Source organism: Patella vulgata, chromosome 6, assembly GCF_932274485.2.
Source record: "Patella vulgata chromosome 6, xgPatVulg1.2, whole genome shotgun sequence".
Taxonomy (NCBI): domain Eukaryota; kingdom Metazoa; phylum Mollusca; class Gastropoda; family Patellidae; genus Patella; species Patella vulgata.
In genome coordinates, this window is record NC_065884.2 from 48,453,510 (window position 1) to 48,474,924 (window position 21,415).

The 21,415-nt window shown below is 33.0% G+C and overlaps 1 protein-coding gene across 1 annotated transcript in view; it reads right to left on the minus strand.

Annotated features, from left to right (window-relative positions):
* Positions 1–5,510: 5,510 nt before the first annotated feature.
* LOC126823844 (protein cycle) overlaps positions 5,511–21,415 on the minus strand; it is a 62,993-nt gene continuing 47,088 nt past the window's right edge. The window contains exons 9-17 of the mRNA XM_050552869.2: positions 20,741–20,987; positions 19,929–20,035; positions 19,315–19,465; positions 15,022–15,110; positions 12,879–12,987; positions 11,485–11,536; positions 11,131–11,206; positions 10,391–10,471; positions 5,511–8,381 (exon numbers count right to left, since the gene is read on the minus strand). Coding sequence (XP_050408826.1) covers positions 8,182–8,381; positions 10,391–10,471; positions 11,131–11,206; positions 11,485–11,536; positions 12,879–12,987; positions 15,022–15,110; positions 19,315–19,465; positions 19,929–20,035; positions 20,741–20,987 — 1,112 coding nt within the window. The 3' untranslated portion in view covers positions 5,511–8,181. The remainder of the gene's footprint in view (positions 8,382–10,390; positions 10,472–11,130; positions 11,207–11,484; positions 11,537–12,878; positions 12,988–15,021; positions 15,111–19,314; positions 19,466–19,928; positions 20,036–20,740; positions 20,988–21,415) is intronic.

Here is a 21,415-nt window from a genome sequence, read left to right on the forward strand (position 1 = left end):
AGTTTTGAATTTAGCCCCCCCCCCCCGCCCCGCCCCTCTAGCGGAATTGGCTGTCACCTTTAGGAGGAACACCCAAGCTCATTGGATTCAGCTGGTCGAATCCTAATAGAAACCTCTTCAATCCGAGGTTCGAGAGAATCTGTCACAGATTTTATCCCACTAAATAACCAGAAAATGCCTCATGACGGCCATCTTGAATATTTAAATTTGCACACAAGGGTGCTAGGGTGGCGTCATCCGGATTCTAAATCTACACATATTTAAGATATCCACGAAAAAACATCAGGTGGACTATACCTCCACATCTTGGCTTAAACAGGGTTTGGCTGCCGGACTGGGAATACCTTAAAAATACAAAACTTTTGAAACAGAAATCGAAAGTAGTCGTTGATCATAATGATAGCCAAATATCCTCATACAATCTTAACAGATTCTCAAGGCTACATACCATTTTTTCAAAGCACAGATTTTTTTTAACAATAGGCACCTGTGCTTTCATGCCTGTAAGCACGTTAAAATAGACCCTCACTAGTTCTATACTATATCACATCTTTCCTTGTCACTTTTTGCGATCAGTAACGTATTATCTTCTTTCTATAGGGTTGGATGGCCGAATCGTTAGGGCGTGCGCGTTGTATCATAAGGGCTGCCCTTGAGTCAATTTTACTGGCGTGGTTTCGATTTCCCGGTTGTACGCAATCTGATTAAAATACAGATCTATATTTCGTTTCTTTTTTTTTATACTACAAGAAGAACTGACCAGTTGTAGCGAGAGGTCGCATCAGAGCTCATACAAGCGGCTTTTGACCCTATGACGTTAAACATTTGATTAACCAATCAGCGTTGATGTTTCTAGTGGGTCACCCACAGTTCCATACAACTCACGCCAAAACCTCGCTGTAACAGACCGTTTCATTGGCTAATCCCTCAAATCAATAGAACACAGGTTATATAACTGCTCTTCCAGACCCTAGTGTAGTAAAGACAAGTAAAATGAAATTTTGAACTATAAAAATGAAACGAAATAAGGTCTGTGTTTTAATCAGATTGGGTTGTACGTAACAAGGAGTAGGCTCGCCTGTCAGACCTTTGGGGTTTTTCTCCGGGTCCTCCTGTTTCCTCCCACTGCTAAAGAACCCTATGCGCAAGCGAATTAATGAAGTAAAATTGAAACACGTTTGTCCCGAAAAGACCCAGTTTATTTCGAGTGGACGTTAAATCTCTCTCGCTCTCTCTATATGTATATATTAACCCTGTCAAAATCAGCCTGTTTTATAAAAATTACCGGAACCAATAAAGACCAATTTATATCCTGTTAAGTGCATCCTGGTTTTGATTAAAGGGCTAATCCCGATTACATTTTGGAGTATAAAACTGCTTAATTTTGTGTTAAAACCCCTTACAATCCTCTATCTTAGGGCCTAGCAACTAATTCAATATATGTAATACGTTTTCAAACAACTTAAATTTGTCCGTCTTCATCTGGGAATGGAGACCGTTGCCCCAATCAGTATTATACGGTGTCTGGATAAAACCAGACTTTTATTTTATAAAAATAACGTGTAGGTGAAATTTACCTTTCGTTATCAAGTACAGCACATAGGTCATTCACGGTATAGACCTCTAAAGGAACGGGAATCGAATATCAGGTCACCAAAAGAAGAAATTGACCCGAAATCTTAAAAGGGTTACGTGTCCGGATAAGCAGTTTTGGCGTTCACGACCAAACGACTCAATATTTTGAGCTGAAATTTTGAGACACGGTAAACACACCACTCCTCTATATTTTGGCGCTTAAATTTCATACATACTCGGACTTTTATTTTCAAGACTCTTTTCAAATCGGGATAGTCCCTTTAATATAACCTCTAAATTTATATTCCAAGTGCATGCTATTTAATTCAACTTAAGTCATAATTGAACAAAAAAGTTCCTGGCTGTTTCCACTTCCAGTTACGTATTCAACTGTGTAGGTAGGACTTGTTATTAAAGCATACGTTTATTAGTCGAGTTAGTTCTAGTTGTTTATAAAACATACATGTATGTTGATATGCTTTATCATTGCTACATGTTTTTGCTTCACCAATTTTTAATGTTAATAACTTTTGGACTTGATTTTTCTGGCAAATAACCAGGGATTGATCCATGATATGATATGACCTTTACAAGTACCTTCTCCAGAAATAGCAAATAGTTTTTATAAATCTGTTTATCATTAAACTTCATATTGGTTTTTTTTGTCATCCATACATGGATATTTTGCATATAATATGGTTCGAACTGTGAAAAAGAAATATTAATTGCACATGGTTTATTGAACATAATCTTGCTAAGTTGTTGTTCTTTAAGCTGTGGTTCTTATCAACTGAGGAAGAGAAATGACATACCGGTAGATGAGAAACAGGAGTGGTCCAAGTATATATCCCTAAGGAACACCAACTTTGGCAATGTTTATGTTCTCAGATGGTATAACATGTCTGAGCTGCATTTGGTATAAGCGATTTGAAAAATATGGCTAGATCCATCTGAATGCAAAACTTTTTATGCTAAAGTGTTTTTGTGTCGCAGAACTTTATTTTATAGGCAATAATATCAAATGCAGTGCATGTTAGCACTATGATTTTATGTTGATCCCATGATCAGTGTCAGATTTAATCTTGATAAGAGCAGTTTTGGTATTTTGGCCTAGCTTATACCCTGAGCGTAGATGATCCTGCAGATTATTTTATACAACCTTTTCAAAGCCAGTAGTGCTGGCTTACTAAAGAATCGCTCCAGTTTGCTATACATAATGTTTGGTGTTCTGCATGTTTACTCTTTCTAAGGACACCCATAACCATGTTTTATTTTGGAAGTTCATATAACTAAGAAATTTTGTGTGTACTTTTGCATTTAGGCTCGGATATGCGAATCCAAGTGTTTATCGATAGTGACCGATGAGCATAATGTTTACTACTAAATAAAGTAAGATCCACATTTCACAAGAAACAATTTTATATAAAACAATATTCATTAACATAATACATTCATGTATATATATATATTTATATACATATATAATTCTTTTTACATATAAATTTGGACAACCACAGAAAACAAATATATCTTTAATATATAACATTTTTCACACATCTCGTCCCTAGCATTCTTGAGAAAAACAGTCTATAATATCAAATAATTAGGAAATGAATCTGGATACATACCGGTAATAATATTATATGTACATTACATAATTTTATAAGTATATTAAAATAACAAATGATGTATCTGATCAATTTTTTCTCAGATTTAAAAATTCTTTAAATCTATTTTCTCATATTCAATGCACAATTTCTTATTAAGGCCTACAACTGTACAGTAGCACTATATGACAGATAAATTAAACAAGGGCTTAGTTACCCTAAAATAACACCTATCTCCTATGTCTTTCTAGATTGGAATATTAGTAATTCTCAATAATCTTTTTAATAGTGTATAAATAGAGATATCAAAAAAGACCTGTAGGAGATTATATTTATCACCCAATTCTTTCTTACATATAATTCTTTGTTATAGATTTCAGTTTTACTGAACCCCATTACATTACAACACAGTGATACATCATATTTTGACAGCAATTCAACCATTGCAAAGTCCTTTATATTGACCCAGTTTTTCCATCTAAGTCAATTACCGGTAAATAAAAATAGTTCCTTTTTAATTAAAAAGAAGTTACTTTTAATAAAACATGAATTGTTCTTTGAAAATAAAGAAAGTAGTTCCTTTTTAATTGACCAATGAAATTCGTCAATTACTGGTTAATACAAGCCAACAGTGAGGCTGATGTCCCCCGCCGAAATCCCAAAATAAATAGATGACACATTAATTAATCGCACATTTATTTTTTTCAAAAGTATCGAGCAATCAAACTACACACTAAGTTTCATCACTCTCTATCAGATAGAATCAAGATTATCTTGTCCCAAAGCATCTACATCAGGTTTAAACATCTTGACCAATCAAAAGTCTTGACCAATCAAATTGCTAATCGCTCTTTAGCCCAGGCAGAAAATTCGCAAAATCGAACTTAAGTCAAGGTAATGATATAATGAATTTATATTCAGCAGAGTTTCATCGCTCTCACTTCATTATAACAAAAGTTATCGTGCCCCTAAAGCATCAACCAATCAGATTGCTTATCTCTGCCTACCGTAAGCAGACAATGTTCATCATCGAACTCCATCAAAGGATTCACCTAAGGAATGTCTACACCAAGTTTGAACATTCTACCTCAATTAGAAGGAGAGTTATTGTGTTCCAAAGTCTCGACCAATCAAATTGCTTATCGCTCTGCTTACCTTCAGCAGAAAATGTTCATTATCGAACTTAGTCAAGGTATTGATGTAATAAAGCTATACACCAAGTTTCATCACTCTCACTTAATTAGAACTAAAGTTATCGTGTCCCAAAGCATCAACCAATCAAATTGCTTATCTCTGCTTATCCTACGCAGAAAATACTCATCTTCGAACTGCATCAAGGCATCGACCCAATAAACACCTACACCAAGTTTGAACATTCTAGTTCAATTAGAAGGAGAGTTATTGTGTTCCAAAATCTTGGTCAATCAAATTGCTTATCGCTCTGCTTACCCTGAGCAGAAAATGCTCATTATCGAACTTAGTAAAGGTGTTGATGTAATGAAACTATACACCAAGTTTCATCACTCTCACTTAATTAGAACTAAAGTTATCGTGTCCCAAAGCATCAACCAATCAAATTGCTTATCTCCGCTTACCCTAAGCGGAAAATGCTCATCTTCGAACTCCATCAAGGTATTGACCTAATAAACACCTACACCAAGTTTGAACATTCTAGCTCAATTAGACAGATAATTATTGTGTCCCAAAAAGTGGGACGGACAGACAGACAGACTGACGGATGAACCCATTTTAATAGTCCCCTGCTTTCTTCGAAAAATAGTTCCTTTTTAATTAAAAAGAAGTTACTTTTAATAAAAAATGAATTGTTCTTTGAAAATAAAGAAAGTAGTTCCTTTTTAATTGACCAATCAGATTCGTGTAAAGTGATATCTCCTCGTGGTATATTATGAAATTTATCACACAAGCGATATCTACTGTAGAATGTGTTATTTTGTGATAAGAAATATTATAAATTATAAAATATTTTATGTATTGAACAAACACTTTAACATTTATATCACAGTCTGACATTATACATTCATAATTTTCATATATTTACAGTGCAGAAAAGTAGGATATTACACCCCGTTTCAGTTCTTTTTATGTATTTACATTATATATATCACAACTTTTAAAAATGACTGCTAAATTTATTATAAAGAAATTAACTATATTTAAATTAATAATACAAACTCTTTTTGTCTAATTATTAAAATATTGTAATATTTTTTTTAATACTTACTTTAAAGTATCAAAACTTAAAAAAAAAAGAAAAGAAATTTAATATATTCATATTACTAATAAAAACATTTTTTGTTTACCTTTCAAAATATTCTTAAAACTATATTATGTTCAATATATCAATTTAATGTGTTTTAAATAATATAAATACCTAATTCTCAGTTGCAATAAGACAATTTAAAGACAATATTTAAATATTTGCAACTTTATAATCATGTCTTAATGCACAATTTCAAAGAGAATCAGCCATGCATTCTACATTAGTTTATTTTACAATAAATGGAAAGATTTATTTAAAAATAAACATTTTGGTTTTGATTTTCTTCTCACATTTTATACTATTAAGAATTCTATAATGCTACTCATTAATCTGTTGACCATATATTACGGCCATACAAAAAAAAATATTCTGGTTCTCAAGACAATCCTTCCTTAAAAAATCTGATGTGGAGGTATTTTTTTTTTTTTGCCAAAGTATCACTACATGGCTAATGACTCATTTATCTCAGCACGTTGTTGATTGTATGATTAGCAGTAACGATTAACAGAGTTGTGTACTTGATAACAGGGCCTACTGTATTTTTCATGATTCATTAGAATTTATTTTTCATAGTTACTTCCTGTAACTCAAGAAATTTTTTTACCTGCAGTAATTAATATCCCTTTTTTTATTTAAAAAACAAAAAAAAAAAACAAAAAAAAAACCAGGTCAAGCAGCTCTCTTTAAGTGATGTGGGAGTATCTGAGAACCAAAAATTTATTCTATATGGCCTAACATTGAAGAATCGCATTACTCTTCACAGGTATATTTATAATACACAATAAAATACTATAGAATGCTGTTAATGGCACCTGTTTTTTTGAGAGGTATACCTTTGAACATCTTAATAAAGGCACTGCTGATTGAGTTATTTTATAAAGCTGAGGTTAAGGTGCCATAATAGTACATAATAGAATGAAGCAAGTGTGATGTGAAACACTGGAGATAATTCTATTAGAGTATTGCCGTTACTCAATAAAGTTAAAATAATGCTCTTTAATTTGATTTCTCTACAATCTTCCATTCACATAATTATTGAAAATCGAAGCACTTGCCTATCAGCAAAGCATTTTGCATGAGCGTCAACTGAACTCCTATAAATCAATATGGGCTATAATGTGTAGGACTACAATCCTGAAACATCTCTGCGATGAATAGACAGATCTATCACAAATAGATGGTTGTGTGACATCATACATGTATATGACTCTAGAAGGCAGGTGAATGTAATTTCAGATTAACTTTCAGATAGAATTTATTATCACAGGATACCTAAAATGAATTAATATGAAATATTGGAAATTAATATAATCACCGTTTATCATATACATATATAAACATTTGTAGTTAAAGATACATAATGTTAGATTTAGATAAAGAGCTGGCTGTTCTTGCTGTAATAGTTCAAAAATAGATAATGAAAATTGATGATATTGACAATTTCTTTCAAATTACTTTATTCTATTCAGAGTTATCACTGTTTGAAGTCTTGACAAAATATATAGTGTAGATTGAACATTATCATAGCAACAATACTTGACAATTGAGTTAAAATCTCAATTATCCATAAATAAAGATCTGCAATATGCAGATTTAGCTCTTACATAACACTTCTTTAAAGAGAAACTGTAATATCAAAACTTTTACAACAGAAAGAAGGATAAAATGGCAGGTTGTTAACAAAAATTAAAAGAATAAAGTCAACCTATTTCAATATTCTATAACAATACATAGCTAAAGTGGACAGCTACTAGAATCAACATTTAAAAATCTTCTAGATCCTACAGAACTAGCAATAATGAACTGGAAAGGGTATTTACAATAATGACTAACAATTAATTTCAACACGCACACCCCCCCCCCACCCAAAATTTGTTAGATGTACTAAAATACAGTACAAGAACACGAACACAAGTAGGTTGCGTTGCCATTTTAGAGTGAAATAAAATGAGGTTACTATTTTTCAACAACAATATTTTTCAACAACAATATCTTTAAAGGACAGAATTTATAATACCATTTGTAAAATCATTATTAAATTGGAAATCCCACATCTTACGTAAGGCAAATTTTGGGGGAGATATATATAAACTATCAATTAACAATATCACTTTTTCTTCTTCAGTAAAAGATAGTCACATCATTTTTATTTTCCAGATTACCATTCAGATAATCTTTAATCGCTTTACCAATAAATCCATGTATAAAGCAAAATAAAATGAGTTGAGCAAAGATAATAAAATTTTCTTGCTTGGCCCGATCACACTGTGTGTAAGGCTGTCATGTAGTGTAACAGGCACTTGATTCATTTTGACAAAAGCACTCTGTTTGTAATGATATCATAAAAATAAACTATTATAACAGATAAAATATTTTTTTCGACACAGGCACAGCGTGTAAAAATGAGCTGAGAATTTTCTCCAGTTTTTCGATGTCAAGCGTCCCCACAAATACAAATTTGGATATAATTTCTATTACTGTATATTTTTTGGCATATCTTCATAAATCAACATTCTTCAATATATTTCTATTACTGTATATTTTTTGGTATATCTTCATAAATCAACATTCTTTAATATAACACAGATAAGTGACGGTACTGCCGCATAAACAACTTAATTGTTCTCTGGAATGAATGGAATCTATAAGGCTGGACTATATGGTGTAATATTTTAAAACATTTTCCATGTCATTGTCACCTAAAAAAAAATAACATCCTCATAATGGCCATGGCAAATCATTGAAGTCAATCGGTCCTCCTAATCCAGCATCCGCTTCTAATAAACTCATTAAAAATGCCAATGCTGCTTCATCATTTCCATCATTACCAGGATTCTGCATGTCTTCTACCATCTGTTCCTCTAGCACATCATTTAATAATGTCGAATCTAATGCTGTTGTTGCTGCTGCTTGCTGACCTATAATGAATAACATCAAGTGAAATGATTATATACAGTTGTATGTACAATAAATAGATCACAAGGTGTGGTGCATGTCTACTGACCAAAATATGTGAAATGAAATGCGGTTCAATGTCCTACCGTTTCTGCACTGACTGGGACCAAGATATACAGTCGGAAAATAAAATTTGAACATTAATGTGGAAAGGAATATTTGTTTAGTCACATTATTTCGACTATTTGCCAATACAGATGTGTACGAAACTGTATAACCAGCGGCTGCCAGGCAGGATATGCCCACATTTTGCAAGAGATGGATAGAGAACAAGCTAAAAACAAAAATGATTTTTTGTACAATCAGGGCCATAATCCAGAAAGTTATGGTCTGAAATGTGCAAATATCAAAAGGGACTGAGATATTTGGAATATAAAGATATGTTTTAAGTTTCATCAAAATCAGATAAAAATTGTGACCTCTAGAGGGTCCATAACCTTTGTATTACATACTTATACACAATTTGCATACAAAGCGCGGCCATTTTGTCAGGCGCTTTCATTTCGATTTTCCCGAAATTCCAATTCAACCTTCATTATGGTGGAATGGTGATATATCTAAACGGTTTTTATAATCAGAAAAAAAAAGTGTGACCTCTAGAGAATGCACACGCTAAAAATGCAATTTTTCAACCAATCAGGGGCCATAATCCAGGAAGTTACGTTCAAAAGGAACCAAGATCTTTATGATAATAACATATAAAGTTTCATCTAAATCGCACAAAAACTGTGGCCTCTAGAAGATCCACAACCTTGATATTTTTTACACTATTTCTGTACAAGGGACGGCCATTACGTCTGTAAGTTTTTGTCATAATTCAGGAAGTTATGATCCGATATGCGCGAATATATCGAAAGGAACCAAAATCTTTAGAATATAAACATGCATTCCAAGTTTCATCAAAATCAGATGAAAATTGTGACATCTAGAGGGTCCACAACCTTGATGTACAATATTTTACACTATTTGTGTACAAGGGGTGGACATTTTGTCCGGCAGTTTTGGTTTGATTTTCACGAAATTCGAACTCAACCATGATTAGGGTATAACGGTGATATACTAAAACGTTTTTTTTTTTAAAAATCGGATAAAAATTGTGACCTCTAGAGGGACCACAAGCTAAAAATGTGATTTTAAGTACAATCGGGGACCAGAATTCAGGAAGTTACGATTTGATATGCGCGGATATCGATAGGAAACAAGATAATTGGGTTATAAACATGCTTTTCAAGTTTCATCAAAATCGGATCAAAATTTTGACCTCTATAGGGTCCACAAGCTAAAAACATGATTTTTCGTACAACCAGGGGCCATAATCGATGAAGTTATGGTCTGATACATGCCAACACCAAAAGAAAATATACGTCCACATGAAAGTATAAAGAGGCTTAGAAAGTTTGAAATATCATGGGATTTATGTGGTCAATACTTTTTGCTGTAAATCATTAAGTCAAAATGTAATTGATCACTCCATAGTGGTGTCAGTTCTGGACTTTATCCTGACTTTTTTATGTCATATCAGTTATTATGTTCTAATTAGTCTAGTTGAAGCATGGCGTAACTTACAGTCTTACATCCTTAATAATAAGCATTTTGAATCTCTAAAATAACTATTTTTACAGATTTTTTTCCTATAAATAAATTAATTTCCTTACAACCTAGTTATTCAATTTGTCTTAGATAAACATAATGAGAGAGAGAAATGGCGTTTAATGTCCAGTGTCATTTCAGGAATAACATATGGTTCAATTATATTTCAATAATTCGCTTGCACGTAGGGGTCTTTAGCAGTGGGAGGAAACTGGAGGATCTGGAGAAAACCCTGGGGTTGGTCAGACGACCCTTATCCTTGTCACATACAAACAGATAATCAAAAGCACTCCTTAGACCATTCAGCTACCCCACCCACTTCTTAGCTAAACATGATAATACATGATTAAACAGGTTCATTCCATATACTATTCATACTTACTTTTACTATTTAAACTAATATGGCCATTTTGATCACCAAGTTTCGATGACCACTGGAGATTCCCAGTTTTTGATGAACATGCTGCAGAAAGAAAAATCAACAAATTTGAGGTACGTCACTTGGACCTATAAATTTTCAGTTGACTTAATGTTTCACAAACATTTAGAACTGAGGAGACTTTCAGTGGCTTCAATCATAAATAAACTTTTATTTTATAGTATACCAACATTCTATATTCTAATGCTCTGGCCATGATCAGCAAAATGCTACCAATTGTTAAACAACCATCCATTGAGAACCATAGTTATACATAATTGTAAAAGGTGAGGGCAAAACAAGGTGTAAGCTTGTGACAGACATCTATGTGTTTTATTCAAAGATCTGATGACAATCATTTATTATTCAGCAGATAAACCGTTGATTATTCACTTACGAAATGAAATAGGGTTTAGCATCCTACTGTTATGCTCCGACTGGGCTAATGAAGACTGGCATACAACATACAGTGTGCTATGAGGAGAATTTATCACGAATAGCGGCACTACAGCCTACTCTTATATTAAATTCCAAATGCCAAGGGTTCTTTTCATGCATGCCAATGTCTTCAAGGGACCTTGGTTGTATACACTGTCCCTTGCGAGACCCTCTGTCTTGCATCACTGGCAAGGGGTCCTCCAAGTTTCCAGGTTAGCAAGTCAGCGTCTTACTCACTGAGCCACCACAGTGTTAAAATGGTTTACCTGCTTGTGATAATGATGTTGATGAAGATGCTGCATTCAGGAAAGGAACTCGAACATTCATTGGAACAGCAAATCTCTATACAAAATATTGAATGGTAATAAGATTTTTATAAATTCAATAATTCATACTTGATATATATGGTAGGTCTACATGTTTTTATTTCAATAATTCGCTTGCACATAGGGGTCTTTAGCAGTGGGAGAAAAGCAACAAAGTTTGGCTGGTGACCCTATTCCTTGTCAATTAAAAGTGTGGGATCCATATTTGGAGCATATGCTAAGTCATTACGGCTCCTGAATTCATTAACATCTGTGGGTTTCACTGTTAGCATAGATAAAATAAATGTTACATACCTGAGGTAAAGGTGTGACTTCCAGGCTACTACTATCTGCTGGTACTTGTAAACTGTAACGAAAAAATAGGTTGCCAGGAAATGCCACACACACCCACATCATTTAAGTCGTCCATGCAGTCAACAAGGGTTGTTGCATATTTTTTTTGTTTGTCAGTAATGAAAACATTTACAACACACTAAAAAATGATTACGAGTAACAACCCATTAAGTGATAATCAAAAATCATTAGTATTTGTTTGGCTCCTAGTTCTGCCCAATACTAAAGTTTAAAATACAAAGCATTTAATATCAAGGCCCATAACTCTGGTAGTAATTATCGGAAATCGTTGAATATCAATAGGTTTCTTTGTCTAATGACCTTAAACACTGTGTATAAATTTAAGGTCAATTGGATATTAATTTATCCCCAACCATTTTTTTTCCCATGCCCCAAAAATTATGATGCTGCACAACATTTACACAGACTCATAATTCAAATAAAAACTTCAAAATTTAATAAGAATATTAGGGCTGCAACAATACGCTTACATCACGATACGATATATTCAAAAATTAAATCAAAAGTTGTAACATTTAAAGTTCATGATAAGAATATACCTTCAACAAAAGTATTTCTGATGAAATTCACTTACACATTCACACAAATAAACATTAAGGCATTTAAACAAACGCAGATACCTGTAATTCACTATCAGCCTACACCCTACCAGTGCGACCTATGCCCCACTGAGATTTTCCCAGGCCCACCTTGGGAATCACTGCTCTGGAGTGTCCACAAGATGTTTGAAAGTAATCAAGGGCCATAACTATAGCTGCAATTATCAGAAATCGTTTAAAATCGATAGGCCTCTTCATCTCATGACCTTAACCACTATGCATAAATCTAAAGTCAATCGGATATTAATGTTAGCCTCTAGAGTGTTCAGAAGATTTCTCAAAGTAACCAAGGGCCATAATTCTTGGTAATTATCTTCATCTCATGACCTTCAACACCGTGTATAAATTTAAAACCAATTGGATATTAACTTTAGCCTTGGACAAACAGGGTTAATGACAATATACAACCACATTTCAATGTGGGCATATAAAAAGTCTCCCATATTACAATATATACATATGATGTACTAAATAAAACATTCCATAAAACCCCACCAATCTCAAATGTCTACTAGTTCAGCTAAAAACAACTAGGGGATGTCCATTTAAAATATTTTAGTTAAAGTTTTCTTGAATTCAGAACTGTATAGAAGGAATATACAGTATTATGTCCCTTAAATACTGTTTTAAATCTGTGTGAAGTGGCTATGATGCCCTCAACATAACATGAATCTCCTTTCGTACTGGAACTTACAAAACCTACATATGTGTGAGAAAAATAATAATGTAACTTACTCCGTGGATTCTTCAGCTATTTTTGTACCTATTCTACCTGCACTAGTATATTCTCTTATAGATATTCCTGGTAGGTCCCTGCTATCACATGCTGATACTGATGTTGATCCTAAAATCAGTTCTAAATGCTTTTATCTTATACTTTTAATTTGTTAATTCGTAAGTTCACCTATCATATAATCAAAATAAGTAAACTATCGAACATATCTATGTCAAACTAACAAGAGTTATCATTTCCCATTTAAAATGCATCTTGTGTGTTAAAGTTGGGTTAGGCCTGACAGATAGACAAGTTTATCTACATCAACAGCGTAATGTGCAACTCCATGAGCTAACATTTGTAATTAAATAACGTTGCTTATGTTTTTTTTTTTAAAAAAAAATATAAGAATGAAAGGCAGTGAGTGACCTGAACCTGGAAATGACCAATAATCAGCAGTTGTACAACCATCGCAGATTGTGTCAATGTGAAAACTAGAAATTACCTGAAAGGGGAGATAATTCTAATTATACTGTAATTTTTAAAGAGCACACAAAATGACCATATAAAAGTGGTATGTACTTTCTGCGATATCATTTCGGTGGAAGAGACGTTAAATAAAGCTATTTCACACACTTATTCATTAATCACTCAAAGTTGCAAATTTTCTTTGCCAATTATCTTAAATACTTCTTGAATGGCATTTATCGATTGATCACATTAAAAAACACAACACAATCTATATGGAACAACAATTCCTGATTTGTACACATATAGCACAACGTTTCGACAAGTATCCTCTTGTCATTATCATTTGTGCTTGAGGATACTTGTCGAAACATTGTGCTATATGTGTACAAACCAGTGGTTGTTTTTCCATATAAATAGTGTTGTGTTTTTTTATCTAAAACAACTCTAAATTTTCCCAAAACAAAACAACGGTGAGGATGATGACCAACCACCTCAATCAACAAATAAATAAATAGATTAGCTAACTGAAGATGCCAACAAGATGAGGACAAATATATTTGGCACTTTCGTGTTTTTGCTCTTATACCTAGACATGATTGAAATGCTTTGTGGAAACCCAGACTGTCACTTATTTTCTAAAACAACCTATCATGAAAACTTGGATAAGTCTTCTGAACTTTTAAATGTTTACTTGAAGGGTGTTATTCTTGTGTTATTTAAATAGCTCCCCTTAATGAACAGAGTGATTATTTGTGTGTATGGGAAATGGTTCTGAAGATCAATAACTGCGTGTAAGGGTCATTCCTGGTTACATACGGTAAATGATAAAAAGCATCGTCTGCTAAATAATAGTACTCGTTGTCGTACGGTCAAGTCAAACTTTTGCTATCGTCTAAAACTACTTATGCATGGTATTCCAACAGAATTACTTGTCGACTATATAGCTTGTATAAATTTTGGTTAAAAACATAACTCCTATGCGAAATATAATCATGAACGCTCAAAAATTCTATCAAAATATTATCTATTTCTTCCGGAATAATTCTCATTGGAAATTTTCACGTGCCATCTCACTTAATTTCTCACGTCTTGCGAGAGTTCTACTTTATATTTCAGTTAAATTAGGAATGATGCATAGGTGCCATCTATTTTTTAGCAATATCAGAATTTTATTACCATGTACGATCACATTATACACTAATGGAATACACCAAATAAATGTTCACATTGACAGCATGGCGGCGATCGAAATGTGAATCTTTCACATTCTTTTTTTAAAAAAAAATACGTATGTCCATGATTTACAAATAAGGAGAGCGATTTTCAATTTTAAGGAGAGGGAGAAAATCTTCCCCTCAGTCGACACTCAGGTGCATGGCAGGCACTTGCGAGTGACCGCGCGCCTCCAAATGCAATGAATGAAATAGCACCTAAAAGCTTGTATTAAATACTGACTGGAAATAATACTTTTATGATACTTTCAACAATAATTTAATAAATGTAATCCATTTCATATACCTTCATATTTCAAATAACCCTAAACTCGTCCAATTATTGAAAATCCAAGCACTGGCTTACGTAGATGAAAGCATCTTTTTGAGAGTGTAATGTGAAATAGGGAAATGAAACACGACTTGTTTTCAGGAAACATGATAGGGATGACTAATGTTAAATAAAGCCATGAGCACTTACCTAAACTGATTATTTTATCATTAGGAAAATTGGGGTTCATTTTGATGAGAATTTCTTCTGACGTATCACATCCGGTTACCTCTGGTTCACTGTCAAAAATATAATACAAGTAAAGATAATCTCTTAAAAACTGGGATGCTATTTCAGAATTTTGCACATCAGACATTTTCCACTTCAGGAATTAAGGTCAATAGGCTTCCATTTCCTTTAATGGATTTCAACTAGAAATATTTCTTATGTTGCATATCATGTTCTAAATAATGTTTATGATTAGTACAAAAAATTAGGTGGTCCTCACTATTTTTTATATTTAATTCCCGGATTGGCTCTAGTTCAACTCAGTAATGTTCCTCAATAATTACCTGCCTTCGTTTGAACAATAGCGAACGAAATCGAAACGTTTATGATAAGAATAATTCATATCTAAACATAGTTTGTTCTTTATAAAATGATATTTAAAATTACATTGGTAATTTTAATCAATCGTAAAAAAGGCATAGCCAACTTTCGTGTATTATGATGTCTGTTATTGGCAGGATCTTAACCGGCTGTTTTTTGTCGGCTTTAGCCGCTTGAAGTTCAATCAAGCCGATTATTAAAACAATGAACCGGCCACTATGGTATCATAAATCAATCTACTTTCGGCTAAATTACAACGGGTCAATTATTACTTGTTAATTAAGTAGTCAATTAACTTGCTTGTCGGCTACAATAACAGTCATACCTTACTAAGAATCGGCCATGTGGTTCATAATCTGAGTAATTAGCACAAGTAACGGTAGCACCAGTTGAATATCAACCTCCGATAAAACAACGAATACACAGAGAAACATTCATTAATAATATATTATGAATCTCCAATGCCGAATATGACATCGGTTAGAATTAGGTCAGTAAACCAGCGATTTAGTTTTAAATAGCGTTTACTGTTATGATTTTTTATTTTATACACATGCTGACAGAGGCTTGATTTTTAAAATACTGTCGTTATTATTATTATTGAAAGCTGTATGGCATAGTCGTATGGAATTTAGTTTTAAAGCCGTTTCAATTATGGTTGTCACATGATCACTGTACCATGTGTCTATCATGTGACAAATGAATAAAAACATTTGCAAGTTACGTGATAGAAAAAAAAACCCTACAAATTGTGTTATGGAGAAATACCATGGTGCTGTATCAATTTATATCCATCGAAAAAAACAAATACAGTAATTTATTCAGTAATATTATTGACATGAATTTCAAGCCGGTATGTGAATTAAATATGGAAAATTTTCCATATGGGGTACCTGTTTGTCGTTATAGGCTATTTGTGGTAATTACATACAGTAGAATACGATATTCCTCATAACAAATTACCAAGAATTATTTTTGTTGAAGTCTGGTTATATTAAAGCAGGGCTAGAAATTCATGCAAATCTCCGAATCTAAATCGCGCAAGGATTCTCGCAAGAGCTTACGCTGTGAATCTATAAGGATTCGCATAAAATGTTTCTTTAAAAAACAAAAAAAATCTCAGAGAATTGTCGAGTCCAACTGTTGAATGTCAGTTAGTTAGGGTCAGTGTTCTTAATCAGCTGTATTTTGTGGGATTTAGCCGATTGATGTTTAATCTAGCCGATTGGTAAAACAATGAATCGGCCACATGGTATCATAAATCAATCTACTTGGGGCTAATATTACAACGCGTTAATTATTACTTGTTAATAAAGAAGTGTAGGCTACAACAACAGTCATACCTTAGTGAGAATCGGCCATATGTGGTTCATAATCCGAGTAATTAGCACATTTAACGGTGTTTTAGATAATCCGGTAAAAAAAACAAAACAAGCTTGCTGATAATTCATAATAGGTACAGTAAAACACGGTGAATGAAGACGATCTCGGCATGATTTGCGAATCGCACATCTTCCACGCTCCGTCTGTGTGAATTCCATGTACCGGTAGATATCAAAATCATACATCGATGGATTCACTGACCAGCTGTTAGGTAAATTTAAATCTTCATTGAATATAATCCCCTGATAGAACACCGAATATACAGAGAGAGAAACAGTGGATATTTTCCCCAACAGAATCCCGAATGCCGAATTCCAATGACACGTGACATATCGGTTGGAATTAGGTCAATAAACCAGTTCTAAATAGCATTTACCGTTATGATTTCTATTTTATACTTTACTGACAGAGGCTTAAGTTTAAAAATATTATTGAAGGCTATATCATAGTCGTACAGACTTTTATTTTATAGCAATTTCAGTTATGGTTGTCATATGATCATTGTGCCGTTCGTCTATCATCGACGATTGAATTAAAACTTTTGCAAGTTACGTGACTAGTTACGTGATGGACAAAAGACTACAAATTGTGCTATGAAGAAATGCCATGGTGCTGTATCAGCTTATTGCTTATTTTGACTACAGCATTCTCTGGATATTACTTTTGACACAATTTAAGTGTTTACCAAAAACTCCATCTGATTGATTTTTTTTTTTTTTATCATTGTTGTCGTATTTTAATGTCTTAGATTAACACAATAAACACAATTTTGTTTTTTAGACAGTATTATTAATTAAGATTCAGAGGATTCGCGCAGATTGCATATATGAGAATCCTCTTAGATTCTCACAAAAAATGTCGAATTTCTAGCCTTGTAAAGAGAATGGAAGCTTAAAATTTTAAAACCCAGTTCCTACTGGGACCTCATTTGACCCAATTCTGGCCGGTTTCGTTTCAAAATGGATTAAGAACCCTGGTTATTGGTATACATGACCTTTTACTAGTTTTGTAGTAAGCAATGCTTTATGAGGCAAGCGATGATTTCCAGGTAACTGTGCCACTGTAGATGGGAATTTCTATATGGAGTCTTCAAATGAAAGTTATAATGACTCTCCATTGACTTGGGGTGTTATATACATGACCTTTATGACTACTTTCTACATACATCAAGGTGATTAAAATGTCTGACAAAGGAGAAACCATTGAGGTAATCACGTAAATTAAGTTTTTAATCACTCTTATTGGATTGACGAATAGTCCGACAAAGGATTAAGCAAGTCAGTCGAAGCAGATTGAGTAGTTAATCAAGGTAGGTGTACAGACTGATATCACGATAAATAGGTTGATTACTTAATTACCTAATTAATCCAGTCTATTATCAACGATAACAGAGATGAGTAGTAGTTACACACTCAGTACAGTCAATATATTTTGGGATTTTAATATTATTCACCATATCTTGATGTCTGATTGTGCATATTCCTGGTCAGACGTTTAAAAAATTGTGTAGGACATGTCCGGAATATACAGGCGAAGAAGCATCCAAGGTTAAAAATAAACTGTTAAATTTGACTGATCTGCTTACATAAGCACGTTTTTGTGAATTTGGCACTCACTTTGAAAAACAAATAAAAAAATCCAGTTGTAAATCGTCACTGTATTTACCCAAATCAAAGAGAATTAGTCATTTTACATTGTATAATTGGTACTTGCTTTATAAGTTATCATTAATTATAGCACGCAATAAATCATTAGATGATTGCATATCCATTCTACTGGTGGCTTACCAAAGAGACCTTGAAGTTCCCTTGTTTTTAGTTTCAAGTTGCAATTTCATATTTTTACGTTATATTTTTAAAATTGATTAAAATGAAGCCTTAAAATAGATGGTATCTATAAACAGTCCTACCTTGTTAAAGAATAATCCTATTAATCCAATAATTCAATATTGCCAGTTGAGAAATTGGCAAAAATATCATTTTCCTCTTCAAATTCAAACGTATGAGGATAGCTACTCCATGGTGGAGAATATAAAACAAGGGAGATAATTGGGAGGTAATTGTGTTATTATTTCTGGTGTAAATGAGTTTTAAGTGTGAGAATGACACCTATGATCGTGTAATAGTGAGTTGACAACCTATTGAGCAAAAGACATAGAAATAATTATGTTTTGACTTTCTTAGAAAATATGAAATTGTAACTTTAAGTTTATTTTATCCACTTTTCAAACGAAATATTAACATATATTATCCCTGCGCGATTGTTTTCATTTTAATATTCTAAATAGCTGAAACATTCTCTGATGTATTTACCTCATACTTCTATTAAACTTGTATCTGTTGCATAACATGTAAAGGACACTGACTGCTTTTCAGAAATATATCTATCCAAGCTGTGATAACAGAGAAATTGTGAGTTTGAAATCTCCAGCTGGCTGAATAAGTCATAAATGTAGCAGTAGTTAATGAGCTGATTACACTCATAACCACTGTTTTTGGAATATGTTCTTACCTAACAATTTTATTCATAGATACAATGTATTCTACTTCTTTAGTAAATGGATTTTGAAAACCAAAACATGTGGACTGTAAAATGACAAATCTTCCTCCACTGGATTTAAACCTATAAGGATTAGTTTGTACTTTTTCCCTTGTTTGTAAAACTGAAAGAAAATAAAAAATTTAGGCTGCTAGGCAACATAAAATAGTAGCTAAGTCGTGTGAGCCGTCCACAATGGTTGTCACTTACATATAACTGTGTGTTGTAACATTCTTTTTTCTGATATTATTTTAGATCCAGATTTTACTGTCTTTCGTGGTTTTATTTTACACTTCGTAACATCATATTGTTAGTCACCCCTGAACATGTCAATGGAGGGGAGTTATATAAATAATGCAGCAGCAGCAGAAATGATCATACCATATAATAATAATGATAATGTGGGTTTTACTAAAAGGTTGGAAGAAAGTAATTTAGTAAAGCTGAAATGAAATGAAATGGGGTTTAACGTCCTACTGTTCTGCTCCTATACTGGGCTAATGAAGACGGGCATATGCCATACAGTGTGCTATGGGGGAAATTTTGCCCGGTTTACTTTATTATATATAAAATTATTCATAACGTACCTTTCCGATGAACGTCTGCTAAATGAGCAATATCTTTTTGATGATAATACTCATAAACTGATGTACCCAACAGTTCTTGAGGCAATAATCCTAAAATAATCGTCGCCCTGAGTGAGAAAAAGGGCAAACTATTAGTATTTTACATAGTCATAAATGGAAATAAAATGAAATAGGATTAGACAACCTACTTTTTTACACCAACTAGCTACGCTGATGTAGATGAGTCCATTAATGGGTTAGTTCCAGATTTTACTGACAATAAAAGTGTGTTTAAAGTATACAAATTAAAAGACAAATGTGAAGAAATGGCCCAAAGAGTTTGGAAGTTTCAGTTCAAAATACTGAGTCATTTGGAAGCAATTACTAGATTTGTTTTGCAGGAACACGGTTAAGGAATCCTGTAGCACAATGTATGCAAGTATTTACACATGGCTATCCAGGAACATGATGATGACAAGAAATTTGGGGACATGTCACCAAAAATAAATGGAAACTGAAAGTCTGGATTTCTACAAAAACAAGTTCCACAGTGCTTCAGATAGTTGTACAGGACAAGGAAAAAGAGTCTTCTGGGCAGAATTAACCTGTTCAAAGATCTTGATTTCAGCCTTGAGAATTTTACAAATTCGTATTTACTTTGATTTTGTTTCATATTATTTATTGTTCATCAAGCTGAAATTTTAATCAACCCATAATGAATTTTGTTTCCAATTTGTGATCTGAGCCACAATCTTAATCCATTTAACATTTTGAAGCAGGATAAAAAGCAGATTTTGGCATATAAAAAATATACATACAGTTTCATTATTTACCTTTCATCAACATATTGAAACTTTCCATCCACACTATGTCGTGAAGTATATTCTAATGGGCGTATATTGATATGTTTTTTAAAGTTTGTTTTAGATTGATAGATTTTTTGGGGTCGTCCTATAACAACCAAACAACTTAAACTGTTCAGATCAGGATATATTTCTTTATCTTCATCTAAGTTCACTTTAGACACAGGCCACGATTTTAAATAACCAGTACAATGAATCACACTAAAGTTTTTACGATCTAAAATATAGAAAGATTTTAAATAAAATAACCAGTACAATGAATCAATTAAAAGCTTTTACTTTTGGAAATACAGAACGATAGGTTGTCAGACAATGAAACACAGGCTCACAAAAGTCAAGTTGTTCGAGCAATCCACATTTTTTTTTTTTTTTTTTTGAGGTAATGAGAGCATTTACAAGACACTAAAAACTGATCAATGGTAACAACCCATGAAGTAATTATCAGATAAAATTTTAATAGCTTCTAGTTCTTCCTAGTGCCAACACTCATGGTACTGAACAAGGTTTTGGGGTCCCAGAATAATTTGGACTTTAACCGCAGATAAAACCTATGAGTGATCCTACTCCTTGTCACATTAAGTGTAAGATCGAACCTATAAATTTTATAGATAATAGGTCTTATAAACTACAGAGGTCGGTTAAAGG